This window comes from Sapajus apella, unplaced genomic scaffold (assembly GCF_009761245.1).
Source record: "Sapajus apella isolate SASKATOON/1434 unplaced genomic scaffold, GSC_monkey_1.0 scaffold76, whole genome shotgun sequence".
NCBI classification, from domain to species: Eukaryota; Metazoa; Chordata; class Mammalia; order Primates; family Cebidae; genus Sapajus; species Sapajus apella.
This window is the reverse complement of record NW_022437016.1, coordinates 8,281,793-8,307,594: the sequence shown is the minus strand read 5'-3', so window position 1 is coordinate 8,307,594 and position 25,802 is coordinate 8,281,793. Positions and strand designations below refer to the sequence as shown.

Genomic DNA, 25,802 nt, shown 5'->3' with positions numbered 1-25,802 from the left:
GCTTAAGGCTGGGCTCCTTTGAATCCTGAAGTGCCCACTCTTACTGAGGCTGTACAGTTTTAAGTCATACAACAGGTATCTGAATACAGTTCTGTCACACATTACTCAAATACACTGAGGCTATGCATATGCAAAGCACTGAAGGTACCTGGAAAGAAGGAATGATGATACCGCATCAATTGTTCCCTCAACACAAATAATTTCTCTGCCTAGGTCTCCAGCCCTTTTACTCCTCAGCTCCCTTTTCCATCTACAATTTGCCTGCCAGTCATACATCTTCCACCTGGATGTCCTGTAGAGATTTCAACCACAGCATGTCCAAAATAAATAACCATTTTCCTACCAAATAAGCCTCTGTAATTTTCCAACATTTTTCCAGGCATTCCAGTATGAAACTTAGGAATCATCTACTCTCTCCCTCAAAGCACTGTTCTTAGTCCACCAAGTCCTAAAAATATATTTCCACAACAGTTCTCAAATGTGTTTCCTCCTTACAGTTTTGTTCGTTCTTCTAATCTTTTCATTTCTGCCTAGTTAAATATCCAATATGCACACATTATTATTGTACTCCATTGTTCAAGAAGAGTCTATGACTCCCTTACTGCCTTTCTACCCTGATCTCAATTATTTTACTTTCCCCCAAATACCTTGCCCTCCAGCCAATACTCCTTATTCTATACACTTTCCATAGGCTTTATTTTTAAATCGTATTCACTGAGCACTTAATAAATACTGAATAACGGAGTGATTTTTGAGAGTTACTACTGTATTTCAATAAACAGAAAAAGAATTAACCAAAGTAAAAAGTCTAGGCCTTTCTACTACTACTTGTGAATTTGGACATGTAACTTATTCTCTCTGTGGTTTCTCATGTATAAAACAAGATAGTTATGCTGATAAAAACAGACAATACAATGGCTGAATTTGAAAGAATTAAAAATTTATAAAATTGCAATAAAACTACAAGCTGTTACATTACTGTCATTAGTACAGTAACAATTTTCAACTTTGTTTCTATTTTAGTGAAATCACTCTAGGAGCTACAACCAAAACATTCATTTAAGAAACTTAAAAAAAAAAAAAAAAAAAAGCCTAATAGCCGCATTTAACTGAATCAATGAAGAATTAAATGTTTTGTTTTGGATTAAGGAAAAACATTTTCTTCAAAAGAGACAAATTACTAATGACTTGCAGAGGCTCTATAAATCTGTATCCTTAACAAAAATCTGTATGTACATTTCTTCTTTAAAATAACACAGTTTAATTCTAGTGTTCTATACCACTGTTGGAAGACTACAGTTAATATCATATAGTTTCAAATAGCTAGAAGGTTAGTGAATGTTCCAAGCATAGAGAAATGATAAATGTTAGATATGGTGGGTATGTATACAATTACCATGATCTAATCACTATATACTATATGTATCAGAACATCATATGCCTCATAAATATGTACATTATAAGCTGATTAAAAATACAATAAAAATAAAATAATGCAGTCTCATGATCTATCCTCTCTCTATTATGAAGGCATAGTAACTTTCTGTATATATATATATATGACTAAAAGGAACTACATTAAAAATCAACACTATCATTGGATGGTGGGATAACCGTCGTTAAAAAATCTTTCTTCTCTATAGCTTTCTATATTGTCTGAATTTTCCAGTTTCTAAGTATTCATAGCCATATCAACTTAGCAAGAAAGAATGATGCTGGGTTGAAGTTGTCTACTTCATGGGGCTCTGTTCCACTTGTTCTTATGCCATCAGAGCAACATTCCTTCAGAAAGGCTTTGGCACTCAATCTAACTCAAAATGGACTCCCATAATGCCAGTTAAAGCCTCTTACTGAACAAGAATATAATTACCAACTTACCGATACTTAACCATTTTATTGCTGGTTAAATATTTTCTGATCTGCAAACATTGCAACTTCTATATGGTTCAACGTAATAAAATTAAAACAACTTTAGAGGGCCGGGCACGGTGGCTCAAGCCTGTAATCCCAGCACTTTGGGAGGCCGAGGCGGGTGGATCACGAGGTCAAGAGATCGAGACCATCCTGGTCAACATGGTGAAACCCCGTCTCTACTAAAAATACAAAAAAAAATTAGCTGGGCATGGTGGTGTGTGCCTGTAATCCCAGCTACTCAGGAGGCTGAGGCAGGAGAATTGCCTGAACCCAGGAGGCGGAGGTTGCGGTGAGCCGAGATCGCGCCATTGCACTCCAGCCTGGGTAACAAGAGCGAAACTCCGTCTCAAAAAAAAAAAAAAAAAAAAAAAAAAAAAAAAAAAAAAAAAAAAAAAACAACTTTAAAAGCAAAATAATTAAAATAACAAAAATGACAGAATTAAAAAGAAATGCAGAATAAGAAATGAAACGTAACAAAAAAGGGAAAATACTTGTTCAAATTATATTTCTTTTTCTCCCAACCTATTCAGAGATTTAACTACTTATAGATGAGAAATTATCTCAGTTCTTCAAATTCTTAAGTTTCACCTATGGACATTATCTATCACTTATTATTTGGTAAAAATTAGCTTTACTTTTTGTCCAACATCTTAGCGAGGCTGCAGTGTTCGTCACTGCTCTAAGAGCTTCACAATGCCACCCAAGGACTACAAGAAGAAGAAAGAGACCGGAAAGTCAGCCAGGAAAGAAAAGGACCCAGTGAACAAATCAGGAGACAAGGCCAAAAAGTAGAAGTGGTCCAAAGGCAAAGTTCGAGACAAGCTCAATAACTTGGCTTGTTTGACAAAGCTACCTATGACAAACTCTGTAAGGAAGTTCCCAACTATTAACTTATAACCTCAGCTGTGGTGTCTGAGAGACTAAAGATTCGAGACTCCCTGGCCAGGGCAGCCCCTCAGGAGCTCCTTAGTAAAGGACTTATCAAACGGATCTCAAAGCACAGAGCTCAAGTAATCTATACCAGAAATACCAAGGATGGAGATGCTCCAGCTGCTGGTGAAGATGCACGAACAAATCCAGGCAACTGTACATTTGGAAAAATAACACTTTATTAAATGGAAAAAATAAGCTTCAAACATTAACATATCATTTTAGTGCAGCCGATATGGGTTTATTTATATAACTGTCATTCCAAAAATGATTTGAGATACTTTGACTCTTTTATTCCTCCCTCTCCCTCATCTCCCACATTAAGTCACCAAGTGAGTGCTAAGAATTCTACCTCTGAAATCCCTTTAAACAACATCTTTTACCCCCATCCCTTTGCCACTACCCCAAACCAGGTCAAAATGATCTCTTGCCTGAATTATTAACAGGTCTCGCTGCAATTATTCTTACTCCACTCTAACCCAAGTAACAGAGTGATCTTTCTAAGCCTAATAATAATGCAAATAATAGAAAAAATAAAATAAGTTATTTACACTTAGTATGGACTATGAATGTTACTAAGTATTTCACACATTATCTAAGTTAACTTGAACAACTCTACCAATAAAACACTATTATTATTCCATTTATTCCACTTTATAGATAAGGTAACTAAAGCCTATGAATGTTAAGTTGCCCAATTTCAATGGTTATAATACAGTAGAACTAGGATTTGAATTAAGACATTCCGTCTTTAGATGGACACTCAAAACCACTTTGCATACTGCCTTATATACCTGAATATATAACCTGCCTGGTTAAAATGCTTCATTGGCTTCTATTGCCCAAAAGTTTAAATATGCCTTCTGAAGCTTTCAAAGATCTGTTCCCTACCTACGACCTCTCTGGTCTTATCTCCATTCACACTCTATGAAACTGCCAAGCTTTTTCTCACCCTTGAGCACACGCTGTTCCCCTGACTTTTAAGACCACATGTACTGTGCACAACCCTATCCCACCATAACTATCCAACACCTGGATAATTTCTGAACAAGAGACCTTTTAGAACACTTAGATGAGAAATCCTTCATGTCATATGCAGTATGGCAGTATGTATTCTTTCTTCTACAACTCCCATGTAAATTTAGAATTGTTTATAGTTAACTGCCTATTTCCTCTCTTAGAGTACAGATTTCCTGAAACCTGTGAACAAGTTTATTTTACTCACGGGCGTGTCCATGAGGCTTAGCACAGGGCTGGCACAGGGCAGGCATTCAAAAGGTACCTTATATTGAATAAACAATGAATGCCCAATAAAATAAAAGGCAATTCTGCTTTTAGGTTGAAAGATGGTTGAAAGACCTTTTTTTTTTTTTTGAGATAGAGTCTCACTCTTGTTACCCAGGCTGGAGTGCAATGGCACGATCTCGGCTCACCACAACCTCAGCCTCCCAGGTTCAAGCGATTCTCCTGCCTCAGCCTCCAAGTAGCTGGGATGACATGCACCACCATGCCTGGATTATTTTTTGTTTTTTTGAGACGGAGTCTTGCTCTGTGCCAGGCTGGAGTGCAGTGGCAAGATCTTGGCTCATGCAACTTCTATTCTCCTGCCTCAGCCTCCTAAGTAGCTAGGACTATAGGTACCCACCACCAAACCCAGCTAATTTTTTTGTATTTTAGTAGAGACAGAGTTACACAACATTGGCCAGGATGGTCTCGATCTCTTGACCTCGTGTTCTGCCCATCTCGGCCTCCCAAAGTGCTGGGATTAGAGGCGTGAGCCACCACGCCTGGTAGAAAGATCTTTCAAGTAAAACCTCAGTATGGTAACTATTTAACTCACCTATAATTATTAAGTTGAGGCATGTGAAATGACCTATTTGTGGGTGAAAAACTGTCAAATAGGGCTGGGTGTGGTGGCTCATGCCTGTAATCCCAGCACTTCGGGAGGCTGAGGTGGACGGATTGTGAGATCAAGAGATCGAGACCATCCTGGCCAACACGGTGAAACCCCGTCTTTACTAAAACTACAAAAATTAGCTGGGTGTGGTGGTGCATGCCTTTAGTCCAGCTACTTGGGAGACTGAGGCAGGAGAATCACTTAAACTCGGGAGGCAGAGTTTGCAGTGAGCCAAGATTGTGCCATTGCACTCTAGCCTGGGTAACAAGAGTGAAACTCCAACTCAAAAAAAAAAAAAAAAAAATAGCAATTTTAACACGGACAAACCAAATACGTTCCCAGTCTTATAATTCAGGAAACGTTTAGAACTCCCTAGACAAGTATAACTTACATTAAACTCATATGAAGGAAAATAACAGAGATAAGATATAGGGCCTAAAATTACGTTCACAAATAATGATTTAAAGAAACCTACTGCAGCAATTGCTGTATGACAGCAGACAATACAGTTCTAACATCCACTAACCATTATTTTCATTTAGAACAAGACAGCAAGAGTGCTCAGTTGTGAAAAAAATGAAATTATGGCCTATTTTGGAGGGCAGGACTCAAGCAAACTGTCTGATTTTCCAGAATGTCAAAACTTAAGGAAAGATCAACAAATTACCTTAGCTACCTCAGTTCAGAGAATAGAAATGAAGTGGCAGAACTGAAACTAGTACCCAGGCTTCGTCCTCCATGGCCAACATTCCGATTGCTAAATTGATCTCCTTTTATTGTTTGGTATCCACAGGCAGATTCTTATGATTAAATATTATTCAATTCTTACCTATTACAAACCTACCAGAGAGAAATTGTTAATTAAAAATCAAAACAGACCGGGTGTGGTGGTTCACGCCTGTAATCTCAGCTTTGGGAAGCCGAGGCAGGCAGATCACGAGGTCAGGAGTTTAAGACCAGCCTGGCCAACACAGTGAAACCCCATTTCTGCTAAAAATACAAAAAATTAGCCAGGTGTGGTGGCGCATGCCTGTAGTCTCAACTACTTGGGAGGCTGAGGCAAGAGAATCACATGAACCCAGAAGGTGGAGGCTGCAGTGAGCCCCACGTGTGAGACTCCGTCTCAGAGAAAACAAACAAAAAAAAAACAAAAACAGAAACAAAAAAAACCAAAAAATCCTGCTTACTAATAACATTAACATTATAATTGAATAAGTTACTTTTTCCAGACTAGCAAAATGTGGCTAGGCCTCCATGAATTCTGAACAATTACAAATGTAAATACTAGTTACATGAGCTTGCTACTAGCTTGCTTCTGGATAAAAGTTTGCAATTAGTGGCAAAAGGTTCTCATCACTGAAGTTGAAAATCACTGTAGAAAATGATGCAAAGAAGTTTAAGAAAAGATAAGCAAGGCCAATTAAATGAAAGAAAAACATCAGAATAGGTTGCTATTTCATTATTCTCTCATTATTAAAATAATGTACTGAAGGAGCCATTTGCTATAAATTTTTGCTACTAAGCACTGAATTAAAAGGAGCAAAGTCACCAACACAAAAGGTAAAAACCTTCAGAAAGAAGGGACAGAAGAGGACTCTGGAATCAAGAAAGTGCCGTCTTTTCTCCTTCATTTTCAACTCCAAATTATTTGATTCACAAGATCCAAACAGCTGTAAGAATTACAGGCAACTGGAGGTAAGAGAAGCCATAAGAGTCCCTGTGGATGACTTATTAAGCTTTCTTCTCTCTGAGTCCAACAAGTTCTGCCTAGAAGGTTGAGGAGCCCTTGATCAAACATCAGAAAACAAAGACTAGAGGGGTCCTTGGTTAAAAAAATTTATTCCATGAAGCCAAGGGTAGTAGTTAAATATAAGAAGTCTATCATATGTTGATAGAGTATATATTTATTCCATTAACAAATTAAAGAAAATTAGTAATAGTACTGATAACCCTATTGATAAAATTCAGTACACATTCCTAATAAAAAATCCAACCCAGAGATAGAAGGAAACCACTTAAATGAAAAACTATCTATCTATCTATCTATCTATCTATCTATCTATCTATCTATCTATCTGGAGATGGTGTCTCACTTTGTCACCCAGGCTGGAGTGCAGTGGCACCATCTCCTCAGCTCACTGCAACCTCCACCTTCTGGGTTCAAGTGATTCTCCTGCCTCAGCCTCCAAAGTAGCTGGGACTACAGGGATATGTCACTACGCCCAGCTAATTTTTTTGTATTTTTAGTAGAGATGTGGTTTAACCGTGTTAGCCAGGATGGTCTCAATCTCCTGACCTCATGAACCGCCTATCTCGGCCTCCCAAAGTGTTGGGATTACAGGCATGAGCCACCATGCCTAGCCTATTTATTTATTTATTGAGGCAGAGTCTCACTCTGTCGTCCAAGCTGGAATGCAATGGTGCTGTCTTGGCTCACTGTAACCTCTACCTCCCGGGTTCAAGCAATTCTCCTGCCTCAGCCTCCCAAGGAGCTGGGATTACAGGTGCCCACCACCACATCAGGCTAATACTTGTATTTTTAGTACAGATGGGGTTTCGCCATGTTGCCCAGGCTGGTCACAAACTCCTGACCTCAGATCATCCACTGGCCTTGGCCTCCAAAAGTGCTGGGATTACTGGCGTGAGCCACTGCACCCAGCCAAACACAAATTGTTCACAAAAACAAAAAAAACAGTATGTTTCCAAAAGATAGAAAACTAAAACTATTTTAATTAAAATCAGGAATTAGAGGGGGGTGCTAGTTATCACCATCATCATTTAACACTGTCGTACTGCTTCAAAAAAACGAAGAAAATTTAGTAGCCTGTATAAACATTATAAAATAGATGAAACTGTTTTTACTGCTGATATTATTACATACCTGAAAATCTGAAAAGATGACAATATAAAGTTAGGAAAATTAATCAAAATATTAAAAGGCAAATAGAAAAAATTTAAAAATCACTCTCTTGTCTCTGTTGTGGCAATTAGCACCTACAAATGTAAAGTGAAAAAAACTATTCCATTTGCTGTAGTGTAAATACTTTATAAGTTAATTCTTAGGAATTTAACAACAAAGGTACAAGATCCATATGAAGGCAATTCAGAATTCTTGAAGACAGAAAAAAAAAAGACCTGAACAAATAAAAAGACATACTGTATTCTCATGTGTTGAACTTATACTCACAACTGGTATGTAAATTAAATGCAATTCAAATAAGAATCTCCACATAACCTTAGAGGGTGGTGGTTGTGGTAGTGAGATTGGATAAAAGATTATAAGGTTTTCATGGCAGACTAAATTTGCAGAATAGTCAAGTAAGGTATGAAATAGGAAACAAAAAGACTTGCTTTCACAGATATCAGAAATAACGCAAAGTCTCTTTAATCAAAACAGTATGGGGACAGGAATATGCAAACAGATAATACGAAGAACAATCTAGAAATCAATCCCAGCATATATGAGAATTTAAAATATGACAAAGATGGTAGTTCTACTGAGTAGGAAAATAGGAGTAGCACAACTGGTTATCCATCTGGGAAGAAAGCAAAATCAGATTGCTATCTTATGCCATGTACAAAAATAAATTCCAGATGGATTAAGGGCATAAAAATTAACACATAGAATAAAAACCTTGCAAGAAAATGTTAGAAACCACATTTACAACATCTAGAGACAGAAGAGGGCTTAACCAAGACACAATTTTCTACATACAAATTAAAGATGTCTTGTATGGCATAAAACCATAAATAAAATCATTAAAAAACATTTATAATGCATATGCAAAGAATTAGTAGATATACATGGAGAGTGTTTAGAAACTGTTATCTTAAAAAGATTTCATAGATAAATGTACAAAGAACATGAAGGGGTAATTTATAGAAGAGGAAATCATTCAAATTTACCCGTAGGAAGAGAACTGCAAACTAAAAGATACGCTGGGCTGGGCACGGTGGCTCACGCCTGTAAACCCAACACTTTGGGAGGCTGCGGTGGGCGGATCACGAAGTCAGGAGTTAGAGACCAGCCTGACCAACATGGTGAAACTTCATCTCTAGTAAATACAAAAATTAGCCAGGCGTGGTGGCATGCACTTGTAATCCCAGCTACTCAGGAGGCTGAGCCAGGAGAATCACTTGAACCCAGGAGGCTGAGGTTGCAGTGAGCTGACATTGCACCACTGCACTCCAGCCTGGATGACAGAGCAAGACTCCATCTCCAAAAAAAAAAAAAAAAAAAAATGTTGGCATCACTTACATCCTTACATCTACTGATAGTAAAAATTAAATATAATAATAATACTGGTTGGGATACAGGACAGCAGGTACTTTTTTGGTACAACTACATGTAACTAAATTGCTGATGGAACTTTGAACTATCACATCCTAGTGCATTGCCATAGTATCTGACACATAATTAGTGCTCAAAAAGGTAGCTATTACTATTGTTCTATTATTTCCCTTTTGGATCCCTACTAAAATTTTAAAAACTCAAAAGTTTTCACTTTAAAACGTGAAACAGGGAGAACAAAGAGGGTCTCCAAGCTAACTACATTGCTTATTGAAATAAGAAATACCTTTAAAAGCATACTATGTATTTTATGTTACTGAAAGGTCCTTTGTCCTTGGGTTAAACAAGCATATGCAAAAATTCCTACAAGACAGGCTTGACAATTAATGCAAAATGATGACAAAGACATTACTCAGTTGTTTGCCAAGTTAACTTTTATGATCTTCACTCTTGATCTAAATCAAGTCACTCTTTCCTGCTCTAGTCTCTGAAGAAGCTAAGCAAAAAAAAAAAAAAAAAATCCCTAAAATAATATTATATGTAAAATTTCAGAACACAAAGCATATAGCTGGCGAAGAAGCCATGTTCAGAATAAATACCTTCTAGAATTTAGTAGTGTGTATATATACATAAATATTATCTATAAATATGTATAATATGTACAAATCCTGCCTTGTGCAAGAATGTTTATAGCAGTTTTATTCATAATAGCTAAAACTGGCAAAGAATCAAACATTTGCAATAGCAGAATATATTTTTAAAGTATGGTTTATTCATATAATGGAATACTCTAAACAATTTTTAAAAAAGAGAACAAAAAAGCTACTGATACACACTCAAAATAGATGAGCAAAAGAAGTGACACACAAACGAGTACATGCTGTGTGAGTGTATAACTGCATTAAATTAATTTCAAGGCTGGGCGTGTAGGTTCACTCCTGTAATCCCAATACTTTGGGAGGCTGTGGCAGGTGGATCACCTGAGGTCAGGAGTTCAAGACCAGTCCGGCCAACACGCTGATACCCTGTCTCTACTGAAAATAAAAAATTAGGTGGGCTTGGTGGTGTGCGTCTGTGATCCCAGCTATTTGAGAGGCTGACGCAGGAGAATCGTTTGAACCCAGGAGGTGGAGGTGCAGTGAGCTGAGATCACAACATTGCACTCCAGCCTGGTTGACAGAGCAACCAGAAAAGAAAAATTCAAGAACAATCAAAAGTAACCTATGGAGAGAAAAGTCAGAATAGTGATTACTCAGGGTACTGTATTAAGAGTAGTTATGAATACAAGGGTACATGAATAACTTTTGGGGGTTATGGATATGTTCTTGCTCTCGGTAATGATCACTGCAGTGTATTTACATGTAAAATGTCATGGAGCTACACATTTAAAAAAAAAGTAGCTTAAATGCAAACTTTGACAGCTCAACTAGTAGAGTGGAGGACTATAAAAAATACCTTACTCCCCCCAAAACATTTCAGAGTAAGTTAAAAGATGTCAATTACCCTTCCCATACAATAATAACTCTTAATTCCATGAAGACACAAAAGAAAAGCAAAACCAACTTATACTAATCATTGTCATTATTTTTTAATTCACAAATATTATGGTGGTTAAATAATGTGTATTTTCTGATCATCTAGCAGCAATTTAAATTAATATATCCATTAAAAAAAATGTGGGGGCCCAGGCACAGTGGCTTACACTTGTAATCCCAGTACTTTGGGAGGCTGAGGCAGGCAGATCACGAGGTCAGGAGTTCAAGACCAGCCTGGACAACAGAGTGAAACCCTGTCTCTACTAAAAATACAAAAATTAGCTAGGCGTGGTGGTGGGCACCTGTATCGGGATGCTGAGGCTGGAGAATCACTTGAACCAGGGAGGTAGAGCTTGTAGTGAGCCTAGATCATGCCACTGTATGCTAGCCTGGGTGACAGGGCTAGGCTCCAGCTCAAAAAATATATATATTTTTTGGAAGTTTAACATGAAATATAAAGTACACATCACCAGTATATACAAATCAAGCAAATGTTTCATATTTTGTTAATAGTCTTTCTTTTAGATATCATATAACTACCAGTTTCCATTTCTACCAACAGATATCACCATTTTCATGGAACCAGAAAAACAGAATCCATTTATTCATAGATACTTCATGTATTTTAAATACTTACCAAAAATATTTAGTTTAAAGCAATAAACTCTTAAGAAGTCATTTTTGACCAAAGATTTTAAAGGACTTCAAAAAAACTAAATAGTGTTACAAATTCAAAATATGATTTGCCAACAAAAGGAAATAATCAACTAAGTGTACCTCTACTAGCTATACATGTTATATAACCTCATTCTTCAATGGCTCCATTCGTAGTATGAATACAATGCTCTACTCACCTTTCTATGCCTGGAATTTATCTCAAATGTTATATTCCTTATAAAGACTCCTGTTCTCCCAAGCAGAATTAATCACTCTTTTCGATGGCTCCCACTGTGCTTTTTTCAGATACATTCTATCGTAAGACAGCTATTTGCTTTTGTGTTTAACCTCCCAGCTCCAACACTGTGGTTGTAATAGTTATTCAACAATAAATGCTAGTTAAACAATTATACCAACTTAATGGAAGGAATCAGAATACTTATTGGGAAAAAAAATCTGTCTGGAAATAAGATTATGAGAAAGAACATTAATATTCTGAGGACATAAAAGTCATTTTCTGGTGAAGAAAGGTCCTATCTCATGCTTGAATGCTATTCTTCCAGGCCAGATGAGGTGGCTCACATCTGTAATTCCAGCACTTTGGGAGGGTGAGGCAATCAGATTGCTTGAGGCCAGGAGTTCGAGACCAGCCTGGCCAAAATGGAGAAACTCCCTCTCTACTAAAAATATAAAAATTAGCCAGGTGTTGTGGCAAGCACATGTAATCTCAGCTTCTTAGGAGGCTGAGGCACAACTGCTTAAAAGCCAGGATGCAGAGGCTGCAGTGAGTCTAGATCATGCCACTGCACTCCAGCCTGGGCGACAGAGCAAGATTCTGCCTTTAAAAAAAAAAAAAAAAAAAAAAAAGAGCTGTTCTTCCCCATAAGGTGTTTTGTTTTTTAAATAACAGCTTTCTAGAGACATTATGCATGCTTTATAAGGTTTTAACTCTTTTTTTTTTTTAAGACAAAGTTTTACCTTCTGTCACACTGAAAAATCTCCCATATTCGTGAAGATTCTGAGAAATCCATTCACAACCCAGGTTTGGGATTTGCATACTATTGGAGAAACTGCTTCCTAAAGATAAACACTTGAGCAATTTGAGAAAACTAAAACTAAAACTGAAAACATGAACACAAAGGATGAAAATTACTTTACATCCTAGTATACTTGTACAAGAAATAGTTTTTCTTGCTTTGCTTGCAAAGCCTTGAGGAATGTATGAACTTCATAGGGGGAACACCATAAAAATGAGGGCTTTTTTTCAATTTAGAGGGATGAGCTAAAAAGAGAATATAATTCTACAATAAGGTTATAGAATTATTTTCTCCCAACTGCAGAAACTGAAACTAAGCCTTCCCTACCAAAAAACACATTTCTGTCAAGTGTGAAAAGTATTAAAATAATCAAAAGAAAATTTTTACACATCACACAGCACAAGTAGTTTGACTAAAAATGTAATTATAGTAAAAAAAAAAAAATCTGGATATACAATGGGCTAGAAGATACCTTTGGCTTCTGAGGTGAAATCAATCAAGGAGAAAAAACTGTGACTTCTTTGTGCAACAGAAAAAAACACCTTAGAGCCAGAAGTATTAACAGTTCTATTCTTAAAGGAATCATAAAAAATTCTTGTAAGTCAAGTAACCACAATGATCTTTTCATCACAAATATCTAAAAGAATTAATGCTGAAGCTGAATTATCACCCCCTTACCTTTGTGATGAGAATGCGGTATTTTTCTACCAGGTGGTCATTGTTATGACAGCCGGCTAGCAACTGCCAGACTTCTCCTCGAAGAGCTTCAGGAACACCGTTTCTTACTAAGGATGACAACTGCTTTGGTCTCACATTCAAGTTGAGATGCCTAAAAATAAACCCATAAACCATAAATCATAAAAGGAAGATTCTCTAAAGAGTGTTACTTTTATCAAAGTCTATCTAAATGGCTTACAAATACATGACACGGAAACATGGCAATAAAGAAAAAAAAGTGCTGCTGAATTAGACGGGGCCAAGATAACCATGAGATTGTGTAGAAGAAAATAAAAATCCACATAGATTCTGTAAACTGCTTCTTAAATATCTTTAAATTACTTCTCTACTTTAAAAAAAAAAAAAAAGCAAAACTGGAAATCATACATGATGCTCTATGGCTAGAGTTTATGTAAAAAAGATGGCTGGGTACAGTGGCTCACATCTGTAATCCCAACACTTTGGGAGGCCAAGGTGGGCGTTATCACCTGAAGTCAGGAGTTCAAGATCAGCCTGGACAACATGGTGAAACCCTGTCTTTACTAAAAATACAAAAAGTTAGCCAGTCATGGTGGCACATATCTGTAATCTCAGCTACTCGAGAGACTGAGGCAGAAGAATTGCTTGAACCAGGAGGTGGAGGTTGCAGTGAGCTGAGATCACACCACTGCACTCCAGCCTGGGTTACAGAGCAAGGCTCAATCTCAAAAAAAAAAAAAAAAAAAAAGACCAACAGTAGACACATAATAAGAATCTGGCTCTACATCAAAACTGACACGTGGTCAGCAGGGCACGGTGACTTATGTAGTTCCACTGCTTTGAGAGGCCAAGGTGGGAAGATTTCTTGAACCTGGGAGATCGGGACCAACGTAGGTAATATAGCAATACCCCGTCTCTACAGAAAATAAAATAAAAATTAGTGGGCATGATAGCTGTAAGTCCTAGCTACTTGGGAGGCTAAGGTAAGAAGATTCCTTGAGCCCAGGAGTTCAAAGCTGCAGTGACAGATCGCACCACTGCACTCCAGCCTGGGTGACAGAGACTTTGTCTAGAAAAAAAAAATTACAAGAATATTGTATACTTAGACGTTCTAAGTTAAAATATCTCAAGTATGTTTCTAACAGTTTTTATGATGCCTTCCTTCAAATAAGTTTTATGAATGTTTACAGTGGCTAATAATATTTCCACTGAACTACTGTATCACTACAAGTTACCAAAATCTTTCGACTTCATTTATGTCACCTATAAAATGGGGAAAACAAAAATAGCCTTGAAATGGTGGTATACATGTACAAAGTGTTTCTGCATACCGTATCTTATATCTTCAGAACCACCACCAGAGGTAGATCGTAGTATCTCTAGTTGTACAGATGGAGAAAAAATTTTAGGGTGGTCAATTAAATGACTGAGGTAGTCCTCAAACTCCTAAGACTAATGAATGTTCTACCTGTTATATAGCAGCTGGTTTATGACTTGAGAGCCACCATTACTGGGTCAATAAAGCAGGATGCTGACATAAAAGAGATTCTGTGATTATCAGATGTAAGCAGAAGTTACTGATACAATATAACCACTATCAAATTCTAAAAAGGCCTGTGATTTTTCTCAAAACGTTCAAAGAATCCTATGAGAGTTCTGCACAGTACGTTTAAAAGTGTTTTGTTCTGTGACATTGGTACCTTAATGCAAATGCTATAGACAATGCAATATAGTTTTGTCCTTGTTTAGATAAAAACATTATATAAAATTTGAAGAGTTATGAGCAGAGAAAGCACACACAGTTCTGTTGCTAATTCAATCCCTAGTGTGCTATGGCCTGTGGGCCAAACTGGGCCCACCACCTGTTTCTATTAACAAACTTTTACTGAAATAAATCCATGCTTATTTGTCAGTATCGTGTATGATAGCTCCTGCACCACAATACTAGAACTGAGTAGTTGTGACAGACTATTAACCTGCAAAGCCTAAAATATTTATTATTTGGCTCTTTACAGAGAAAGTTTGCTAACCTTACTAGCTTAATTTACATTGACAAAATTACTTTCAGAATAATTTCATCTCATTGATAATACTAACTTTATCCAACTTAGCATCCTATTTTATGCAGACATTAGTTCTCTTATCCACTACGAGCCACGCTAAAATCAACATGGAGAATTAGAACTCAAAGATATTATTAATACTACCACTAAAATCTAATGTTGAGTCAAATAAACCAGCTTTGGGATCAGACTTGACTGTGTTAAAAATTCTGGCTGCGCTATTTACTAACTAGAATACCTTAACCTCTGAACCAGTCTCATCTATGAAAAAGATACTACATTATAAGGTTGTTACAGGTGAAACAGAGCACATAACAGCACAGTACCTAAAATATGGCAAATTCATTAGTTCTATGTTACTCCAACTACAATCATGACATCTATTAATCTATAATAATTACAAATGCTAAGCTTATAGACTTCTTTCTAAATGAAGAAACAGACTCAGAAGAGTTAAGTGACTTGTCTAATACCACACGGCTTAAAAGTAGGAGAGGCAGAATTTTAAACCAGGCCTACCAGGCTTTAAAATTCCATTAAAAGGCTGCTTATCCACAAAACACATATCCATAGAAGACATATAATAATAAGAAAAAATAATGATGTAATGAACTGAAGAAGAAATACTATGTTATTATACCTGAAGACATGACTAAAACAAGCAAAAATAGTAGAGACAGATGGAAACTCAATAAACACATTTGAAGGAATGGAAAGACATGTTAATTAAATGAATAACAAAGCCTGATAGCAAAACAAATTCCAAGCTGTTGTATAAGATGCTGATGGGTTCATGTAATAAAATCTAACTAGAGTCTTAATGCTATATCTACATGATATTAAATATATTATTATGTAACCATGTCAAAATTCAATTACATTTCTGTTTTAGAGCAGAAACCTTTTATACAGATAAAATTCCTGCCAGCAGCAGCCAAAACACTCCAAATTCACTGAACTGAAAATGTAATTGTGACAAGACCACCAGAAGTTTTGTCTCCTGATGTAAAAAAACATCAAAAATATAAGAGAACCCTGGGGGTTTTTGCAGAGTTCATTTATTAAAACAACTTATGTAAAGAAAAACCATGCTTGAGTTTGCTTTTTTCTCCTGTACACATTTGACATTTTCCAATGTGGAGAGTGTTTTGTCAAAAGTGTAAAGCACTGTGAGAGTAACATAAAAGCAGATGATGCCCATTTGTAGTCCTATCCCTTAAGGGCATGACATAATGCTTTAGAATTCTGAGACACAACTTTAACAACGCAGTGAAATACTTCAACAGTTAAAACTTCCAAGAAAAGTCAAACCTGAAGGTAACAGGTCCACAGGGAGTTTATATGACAACTCTAATAACCAGAATGTCAGAAATAGAGAAGTGCTCAGATGACTTCTAAGCTCACCTTTTTTCAGCATATACTGGCATCCTGCTCAAGGAGGAAAGGACACTGTATAAATGTCTCACCAAGCTGACTTACCAGAATATCTGTGGTTATGTTAATAAATACCTGAAGAAAAATTTTTTTGAGACAGAGTCTCACTCTGTTGCCCAGGCTGGAGTGCAGTGGTACAATCTTGCTTCATTGCAACCTCCACCTCCCAGGTTCAAGAGATTCTCCTGCCTCAGTCTCCTGAGTAGCTGGGATTACAGGCGTGCACCACCATGCCCAGCTAATTTTTGTCTTTTCAGTAGAGACAGGGTTTCACCATGTTCGTCAGGCTGGTCTTAAACTCCTGACCTCAGGTGATTCACTGGCCTTAGCCTCCCAAAGCACTGGAATTACAGGCGTGAGAAGGAATGTATTCTTTTTGCTTGATTGGTGTTTCTTCTTTTTCTTTCTTTTTTTTTTTTTTTTTTGTGAGAAAGGGTCTCAACTCTGCCACTTGGACTGGAGTACAGTGGTATAATCATGGCTCTCTGCAGCCTTGAACTCCTAGGCTCAAGTGATCCTCCTGCCTCAGCCTCCAGAGTAGCTGGAATCACAGGTGCACACCTCCATATCTGGTTAACTTTTCATTTTTTGCAGAGATGGGGTCTCACCAAGTTCCCCAGACTTGTCTTGAACTCCTCAGCTCAAGCAATGATCCCGCCTTGACCTCCCAAAAGGCTGCCATTACAGGGGTGAACCACCACACCCAGCCTAAAGTCAATGTATTCTTTTTAGACAGCCTATAGGATAGTGCTTCTTAACTCTGTTGTCAAAGCAATTCTTGAGCTGATGAGAAATTCCTAAATTTTTCAAGTGTTAGTAGGAATTTTTTAAGTGTTAGTTAGTAACTGATAGAGCAGGTAATATATACCATGCTTATGTCACTTTGCTCTGTCATTCTTAGTACTTACCACAGATAAGGGAAAAATCCTACCTGGGTCTCTATGACGGCTCTATGCATTATGTGAACATCCTCTAAACTGACTGTTGTGTATTATCTGAACCACTCAGTGGTTCCCAACCTCTTCAATATAAAAGATACTTTTCTTATTTATTCTGTCTACGAATTCCATATTTGGATAAATATTTTCTTCAGCAATGAGAACTTATTAGGTTCCTGATATTCTGAAAATTTATTTCAACTCTCTACTACTACTAATATAAATCTCTAAAATAGATCACAGAATGCAAACCTCACACTTAGGTTTCTATTATTGGTTCCAAAATTGAATATTATAGTTAGGCAAGATTCTCCACCCATAAGAACTGTAGATAAAAAGAACTATTCTATCATAACTTACCATTTTGACAACAGTTCCCCCCATGTTTCCAGAATTTTTTCTGCACATTCTTTGGATACATCACCAGATCCACTCAAGAGAGGTTCATCATTATCTATAATAAACAAAACACACAAAAATGGTAACAAAGGTGGCTATGCTAACCAGAAGAACGTTATAATGTTAAGAGTCAATTTTGAAAGACTTTACTGAGAGCATAAAGTCATAATTTCTCTCTTTTAGTATTTATGGATAATTACAAAGACAATAAAAATGGTTCTAGGTAAAATGCTGTAACCTCTTTAATTCTCTTTTGTTTTCCACATAGGTCCATATTATGTCAATTCAAAAAAAAAAAAAAGGAGACATTTAATTATAAAACTATAGGATTCAAAATACGGTATTTTCTCTCATTTTTCAAAGCAAAGAGCTTTATGCATAAAAATATGTCTTACTTAAAACAGTTAAAAAATGTCAAACCATCTAAGTGTCCAACAGTGGGAGTACAGAATGGCTGAAGAAATTATATGTATATAATGTAATTGCAGGTTGTTATTTATGTTTATATGATGATGATATGGTTTGGCTCTGTGTCCCCACCAAAATTTCATCTTGAATTGTGGCTCTCATAACCCTACATGTAATGGGAGGGACCCGATGGGAGGTAACTGAATCATGGGGGTGGTTCCCCCCCCCATGCTGTTGTCATAACAGTAAGAGAGTTCTCATGAGATCTGACAGTTTTATAAGCATCTGGCATTTCCCCTGCTGGTACTCATTCTTCCTCCTGCTGCCATGTGAAGAGGGACGTGTTTGCTTCCCCTTCTGCCACGATTGTAAGTTTCCTGAGGCCTCCCCAGCCCTGCAGAACTGTGAATCGATTAAGTGTCTTTTCTTTATAAATTTTGCAGTGAGCCAAGATTGTGCCACAGCACTCCAGTCTGGGCAACAGAGCGAGACTCCATCACCAAAAAAAATAAATAAATGAAATAAACCACTTTTCTTAATAAATTACTCAGCCTTGGGTATGAGAATGGACTAATATAAATGATACGGAAAAATACAGCATTAAATAAAAATATAAAGAGCTTAATCTTCATTATGATCTAATCTATGTTAAAAAATAGAAGACTGGTATAAAATATACCAAACACTAACAATTACTCCTTCTGAGTGATGGAGTTATGATTGGTATTTTTTTCTGCTCTTTTATGTTTTTATGACTTTCTAAATTTTCTAAAATGGCAAATATTAATTTATGTAAAAAGCAAAAAAAAAACTTTAAAAGACCAAAATAAATCATTTCTAACTTAATTCAATTAAGAAAAGTAAATTCAAGTCAGAAGTTAGAGATTGTAAGATATGAAGACAATGAAAAAAGTGACACTGATCAAGGCATGAGAGGAACTGAAAAGCATAATGAAAGCAGAGAATAAACCCGGACTAAGATATCTACTTAATCCTCTTGTTGGACACTTGGCGAGTTTTTAACTTTTTGCTACCAACAGAATCAGGATGAATATATGTCATTGCTTTCATCAGGTATGTGCTCAGAAACGTACTTTCTCAGTTTAAGAAAAATGCATACTTTTAAGAACACTGAAAATTTCTGACAAACTGACTTCCAAATGTTCTACCGATTTACAATTCCACTAACTGGGTTACAACAGTATTTGTTTCCATTTGTCTTCACCAACGCCCTTTCTAGAGTTGTTTGTTTTTATTTTTTGGCTTAACTTCCCTAAACAAAGTTTGGATCTTTACATCTCTAATGACTTGAATCTGCATCCCCAATAGAGACAGCAATTATCTGAAAAGCACTAATTTTAAAAACTCAGAAATCTGTGATACTTCTTACTCAACTTCTTTGTACTATAATGCTTGGACATTATCATCAGTTTTGCTGGTGAGACACAGAAGATGAGAAACCGAATATGAGAGATCTTCTGTATATGGATGAATAAGGGAAAGAAGAGAAAGGTTAGGCCAGGCATGGTGGCTCATGCTTGTAATCCCAGCACTTTGGGAGGCCAAGGCAGGCAGACCATATGAGGTCAGGAGTTTGAGACCAGCCTGGCCAACATGGTAAAACCCCATCTCTAGTAAAAATACAAAAATTAGCCAGGCAATGTGTTGGTGGGTGCCTGTAATCCCAGCTACTTGAGAGGCTGAGGCAAGAGAATCACTTGAACCCAGGAGGCGGAGGTTGCAGTGAGACAAGTTCACGCCACTGCATTCCAGCCTGGGCAACAGAGCAAGACTCCGTCTCAAAAAAAAAAAAAAAAAAAAAGGCTCAAGAGCACTAAGGTAGATGTCCCCAACCTCACTACCTTGCCAAACTAGCCCTGCTTTCTAATCTCTCAAGTAATTTTCTATTCATTGAAACACCAATACATTAAATACAACTCTTTGGGGAAAGGTGGCTATGAAAAATTACTAAAATTTGCTGGGTGTGGTGGCTCATGCCTGTAATTCTAACACTCTGGGAGGCCAAGGCATGCAGATCACAAGGTCAGGAGCTGAAAACCAGCCTGGCCAACATGGCAAAACCCCATCTCCACTAAAAATAAAAAAATAAAAACAAAAATTAGCCAGACATGGTAGCACACACCTGTAGTCCCAACTACTCAGGAGGCTGAGGCAGGAGAATTGCTTGAACTCAGCAGGCAGAGATTATAGTTAGCCAAGATCGTGCCACTGCACTCCAGCCTGCGTGACAGAGTAAGACTCTGTCTCAAAAAAAAATAAAAAAGAAAAATGTACTAAAATTTAGAAGGGATGATAATTTCTTCAAATATATTAGGAAGACTTTATCTTACAAAATTCTTGCTCATGTTTTGGATACTTTCAACAAATCTGGGCAGCAATAATTTAAAATCTGTGTTAAGAACCTATCTGCCTAAGGTAGGGGTAGGATAGGCATCTCAGTTTCAGAATGATGCTTCTAAACATCATTCTGGCCGGTTTTCTGCCAAATGTCTCATGGGTAAGAAGCTTCTCTGGAGAAATGTAATCATTTATTTCCTCAAAGCAAACAGATCAAAGCAGGACTGGTTTCCCTGGTTTGTACATTGGGTTAGGGAGAATTAAAAGATAGCATGACTACATAGTTTTCTTTAGTCCCAGTTCTCCTCTGTTATTAACTCTTCACTATAAAAATGGATCCTAGGGGGTTCCCCATACTGCCAATATTTATTGAGCACCTACTACATACCAGATATTATGGTATACACTAGGGAAACAACACAAGGCAAAAGCAGACACGCTCCTTTCTTTCACAGACCTTATGTTCTAGTCTTCCATGATTTCCCCATGGAGTACACACTGCCATTAGTCCTTATCTCTCCCTAGTTAAGAACTATCAGCGGTGGCCTTCTGAACCCCCTAAAAATTAAAAAAAAAAAAGTATGTCTGCTATAAAATAAAACTTGATGTCAGTCCTGATGGACCTTTAGTTGGGTCCAGATTTCTTTTCAACCAGCAAATATTCCTAAAAATCTGTGGTATGAAGATTTGAGCATTCTCTGATTTCTTAATAGTGTCTTTCTCAATTGTTTTGCTTTGTTTTGTTTTAATTGTTGAGTGTTAAGAGAGGAGAGTTATGTAAACTTTTACTCACTCTGTCACCTTAACCAGGGTTGACCTAGAAGAGAAACTACAAATCTCAAGAGTGACAGTTATACAACAGACGACTTCAAACAGTGGAAATAATCCACCTTTCCCAGATATAAAATACAACTTAAATTGGCTCTGCAGGGAGACTTTGAATTGCATCTCTGACATCAAAAACAATACATGTGCTTTTAGTGTACTTCAAAAATGCTTTATGTGAACTAAATGCAAGAGATGATGATAGACTACAGCTATGACTATGAACTCATAGACCTACATCCAAATCCTGACTCAGCCAATTTCTAGCTGTGTAACCTTGGGCAAATTCACCTTCCTGAGAGTCCATTTCTTTTTTTCTGAGACAGAGGTTTGCTCTTGTTGCCCAGGCTGGAGTGCAATGGCACAACCTTGGCTCACTGCAACCTTCATCTCCTGGGTACAATCAATTCTCCTGCCTCAGCATCCCAAGTAGCTAGGATTCCAGGCATGCGCCACCATGCCCAGCTAGTTTTTTGTATTTAGTAGAAATAAGGTTTCACCATGTTGGCCAGGCTGGTCTCGAACTTCTGACCTCAAGTGATTCTCCTGCCTCAGACTCCCAAAGTGCTGGAATTACAGGCGTGAGCCACTGCACCTAGCCAGATTCCATTTCTTTATGTGCAAAATGAGAATAGTAATAGATCCTATTTTTCAGGATTATCCTGAGCATTATATAAATAAAGCGCCTGCTTACTAAATATTAAGCACTTAGTAACTGGTAGCCATTAGTATTACTAATAAATGATACTAAGTTGATTAATCATAAGGGCAATGGGAGTCATAGCAAACAGTAGGTATTGGAAACTCAGTGCTCACTCTAAACAAGAAGAAAGTCACTGCTTACCCTAAACTTTAAGTACATATAATCATGGATACATATTTCATTTAACCAAATCAATCACTCTTGCCATCCCCATGCCTTTGTTAACGCAATTTCTTTTTTTCTTTTTTTTTTTTTTTTTTGAGACAGAGTTTCACTCTTGTTACCCAGGCTGGAGTGCAATGGCGCAATCTCGGCTCACCGCAACCTCCGCCTCCTAGGTTCAGGCAATTCTCCTGCCTCAGCCTCCTGAGTAGCTGGGATTACAGGCACGCACCACCATGCCCAGCTAATTTTTTGTAGTTTTAGTAGAGACGGGGTTTCACTGTGTTGACCAGGATGGTCTCGATCTCTTGACCTCGTGATCCACCCGCCTCGGCCTCCCAAAGTGCTGGGATTACAGGCGTGAGCCACCGCGCCCGGTCTGCAATTTCTTAACTAGAAATTCCAAATAACTCCACTGATGCCTACTAGATTCTCCTTGCACTTAAAAGTCCCAACTCAAAAACGACTCTTTATGACGCCCCACAACGTTCCCCACAACGAAAACCAAATTATCCTGTATGAATTTCCGGAACATTTCCTGTGAGCTTCACATATAGATACATGGCTCACATGACCTTATACTGTAATGAGCTTTTCTTCCATTAAATTTGAAGCCCTGATACTAAGTTAGAAATTAGAAAATAACTCTCGAACATTCATGTTTCCTGTGCCCCCCTGCCTTCATGCCTCATTAAAAGGTAATACATCTTTTAATAGAGAATGACAAATTAATTCAATAGATTTAGCCAGAAAAAAAAAAAAAGAAGAAACAAAGAACCAGTGGATTCTTAATTATCAGTGTGAATCACAATAATATATAAAGATTTATATTTATAAATATATTTGGTGAAAGGGTCATGTGTGAAAGCCACATTTTGGCAAAGTGAATTTGTTCCTGCAAAATGAATCTGCTGAGACAGGAATATTTCTTTAGGTGTAAGCTTTGTCAAATTTGTTTAAAAAAAAAAAAAAAGTACTAATACACCAAGCTAGCACTAAACTGATTGTTTAAAAAGAGCTAATTATAAATCTCATTTTTCCAACTGGGCTACAGGTATCTTAAAGAAAGCTCAATGTTAATCATTTTAAAATCTCCCACAGGTGCTTACATATAGTAGACTCTAATAAGGAATTCGTTAAATGAATTCTAAATGCCATATCACATTATCAATCCCCGATACAACTTTAATAGTTTGCATGGTTCTCCCCCACCCCCAGTAAAAATTAAGTTATCCATACAGTTTACCTTCCTCTTCATCATCTTCTGGAGGAGAGGGTATCACTGAACTCTGTGATCCAGACTGTGGAAGGCGAACTGAAGGACTCGCTGTAGTTTTCCTCCTCTCTCTTTCTGATTCACTTTCCAAGCATACAACTTCATATAACGTGTCAGTATTACTCTTTCTCTCCTTTTGCTTTATCTTGAGGATGGAAAAATATTATTTATTAAGCAGTAAAATTAATTATGCTTTTAATTAAGCACTACCTCTGATTTCATACAGGATGTGAGAATAAATAATGTTTCTTTGGGTATCTACATTAAATGTAACTTTTTAAAATAGAAAAATATATGTTTAGATCTTAAAATCCTTAGGAAAATAGGACATTTACTGAGCAGTACTCTAGTTCGGCAATTTGTCTTCAAACCATATTGTCAAATATCCAATTACCAATGTTTAGCCAGTGTCAACTAAAAAGCTAACAGTTCTGTATCTTCCAAATTAATTAAGGTATCCTTTAAGGTTTCCTATATAAAACTATATGGAAAAGGGTTTTAAATTATTCTAAAACATAAGCTTTAAGAAAATTCTCTTACTTCTAATGTTTCAGTATTTTATCCCCACTCCTTTTACTTATAACAATGTAGATAACTTTTCCTTAAACTGAAAGCTACAACCTGGAGTGGGGGTGGGACCACAGGGAGGTAAACGGCAGGGGGCACATCAACAATAACCACAAAAATTCTGATTACTCCAATTGATTTGTATCTTGGTTTTACTTTGAGGCAAACATATAATTTAAACTGACTTAAGTTAAAAATTTAAAACCCAGAATATAAAACTTTACACTACAATACATATTGTAAGTAAGTACATTAACATTCCACATTACAGACAATATAAGGAGGAGGAGAAAAAAGCAGCATGAAATATAGGGAAGAATGAAAAGAGAGAGCTACAGAAAAAGGTACAGAGAAAACTAGAAAGGTGGCTATGCCAAAAAGAAATATACACATACCAAAGTAAAAACACAGAAAGGGAAATGGGGGAATAAGGTGTTCATTAGTTACGGAAATATCAGACAGAACAGATTTTTATCATTGCAATGTACATTTGGGTTCTTAAAAAAAATTACACCTATCATGGAAGTAAGGCCAAGATTGTGGCAACAAGTTCTTTCAATATCATCCTGAGGCACTGTTTAATACAGAAGTTGATAAACTTTTCTGTAAAGGGCCAAATATATGAGCCAGCTGTCTCTATTGCAACTACTCAACTCTGTCCTTACTGTGCAAAAGCAACCAAAGACAAATGAGTGAGTCTGGCTGTGTTCCAACAGAACTTTATTTAGGCCAGGCCACGTTTGACCTACAGGCTGCAGTTTTGCCAACTTTGGTTTAACATGTCCACCCAGGGATTACTTAATTTTCTAGATGAATATGCCATTTTGACTTAGTTACTTACTATTAATTAAGGACTCAGACTCCTAAGTTACACGTTAACCTATAGATTTGTGTACAGGAGATATGCAAATGATTTCTGTACAACAGAAAATATAACCCAAAGGTTACCTATAGGACATTGACCAGTAACATTCTTTTTCTGAAAGGAAGCACCATGTAAATTCAAGTTCCTCAAGTACTCAGAATCAGTGTTGCCATATTTCTGGTTCTCTCATTAATTAATACACTGATAATTAATTGAATATTTGATACATGTTCATTCTAAATTTATAATAATGATTAATTCTTAAAAATTGTACTTTGATATGAAACAATTAAAAATTTTTGTTTTGTTATAAATTGCTCTTTGAAACATCAGACAATTGGTATCCTAACAGTTCAAAGATCAGCAATAGCTCTTTATTGTAAACAAACCAATGTGGTTCACTTAGAAACTCTTCTGTAAGTCATAGTGACCAAAGCACATATTGCCTTTTGAAGTCAGATATAGTCAATGACTGGACCAAATCTGTAAGTCAAAAACTCTAACTCTGAAAAATGTTAATTGTTGAAGCTGGGTAATAGTACATACGATTCGTTATACTATTTTACAATTTCTGTGTATGTTTGAATTTTCTATAGTAAAAAGCTTTTTGAGTTATGTATGTTAAATATAAAACTTATATACATTAAATTATACATATAACAGGTTTTAAATTATATATAAAATTTAAACGTTTTTAAATTATGTATCTTATATTTATGAAATATACATAAGTTATATACATATAAAATAATTAAAAGCACTGTGATAAGACAAAAAAGTATAGAACTTGAATAAATGGAAAGACATCCCGTGTTTCTGGATAATTGACATCATAAAGATGTCAATT

The 25,802-nt window shown here is 36.6% G+C and overlaps 1 protein-coding gene across 6 annotated transcripts in view; it reads right to left on the bottom strand.

The window, feature by feature from the left end:
* Positions 1 to 25,802, bottom strand: part of RABGAP1 (RAB GTPase activating protein 1) — a 172,820-nt gene that overhangs the window by 70,409 nt on the left and 76,609 nt on the right. For all 6 annotated transcript variants that reach the window (XM_032251610.1, XM_032251608.1, XM_032251609.1 and 3 more), the window contains 3 exons: positions 23,494 to 23,668; positions 17,753 to 17,846; positions 12,940 to 13,090 (listed from right to left, as the gene is read on the bottom strand). In XM_032251610.1, coding sequence (XP_032107501.1) covers positions 12,940 to 13,090; positions 17,753 to 17,846; positions 23,494 to 23,668 — 420 coding nt within the window. The remainder of the gene's footprint in view (positions 1 to 12,939; positions 13,091 to 17,752; positions 17,847 to 23,493; positions 23,669 to 25,802) is intronic.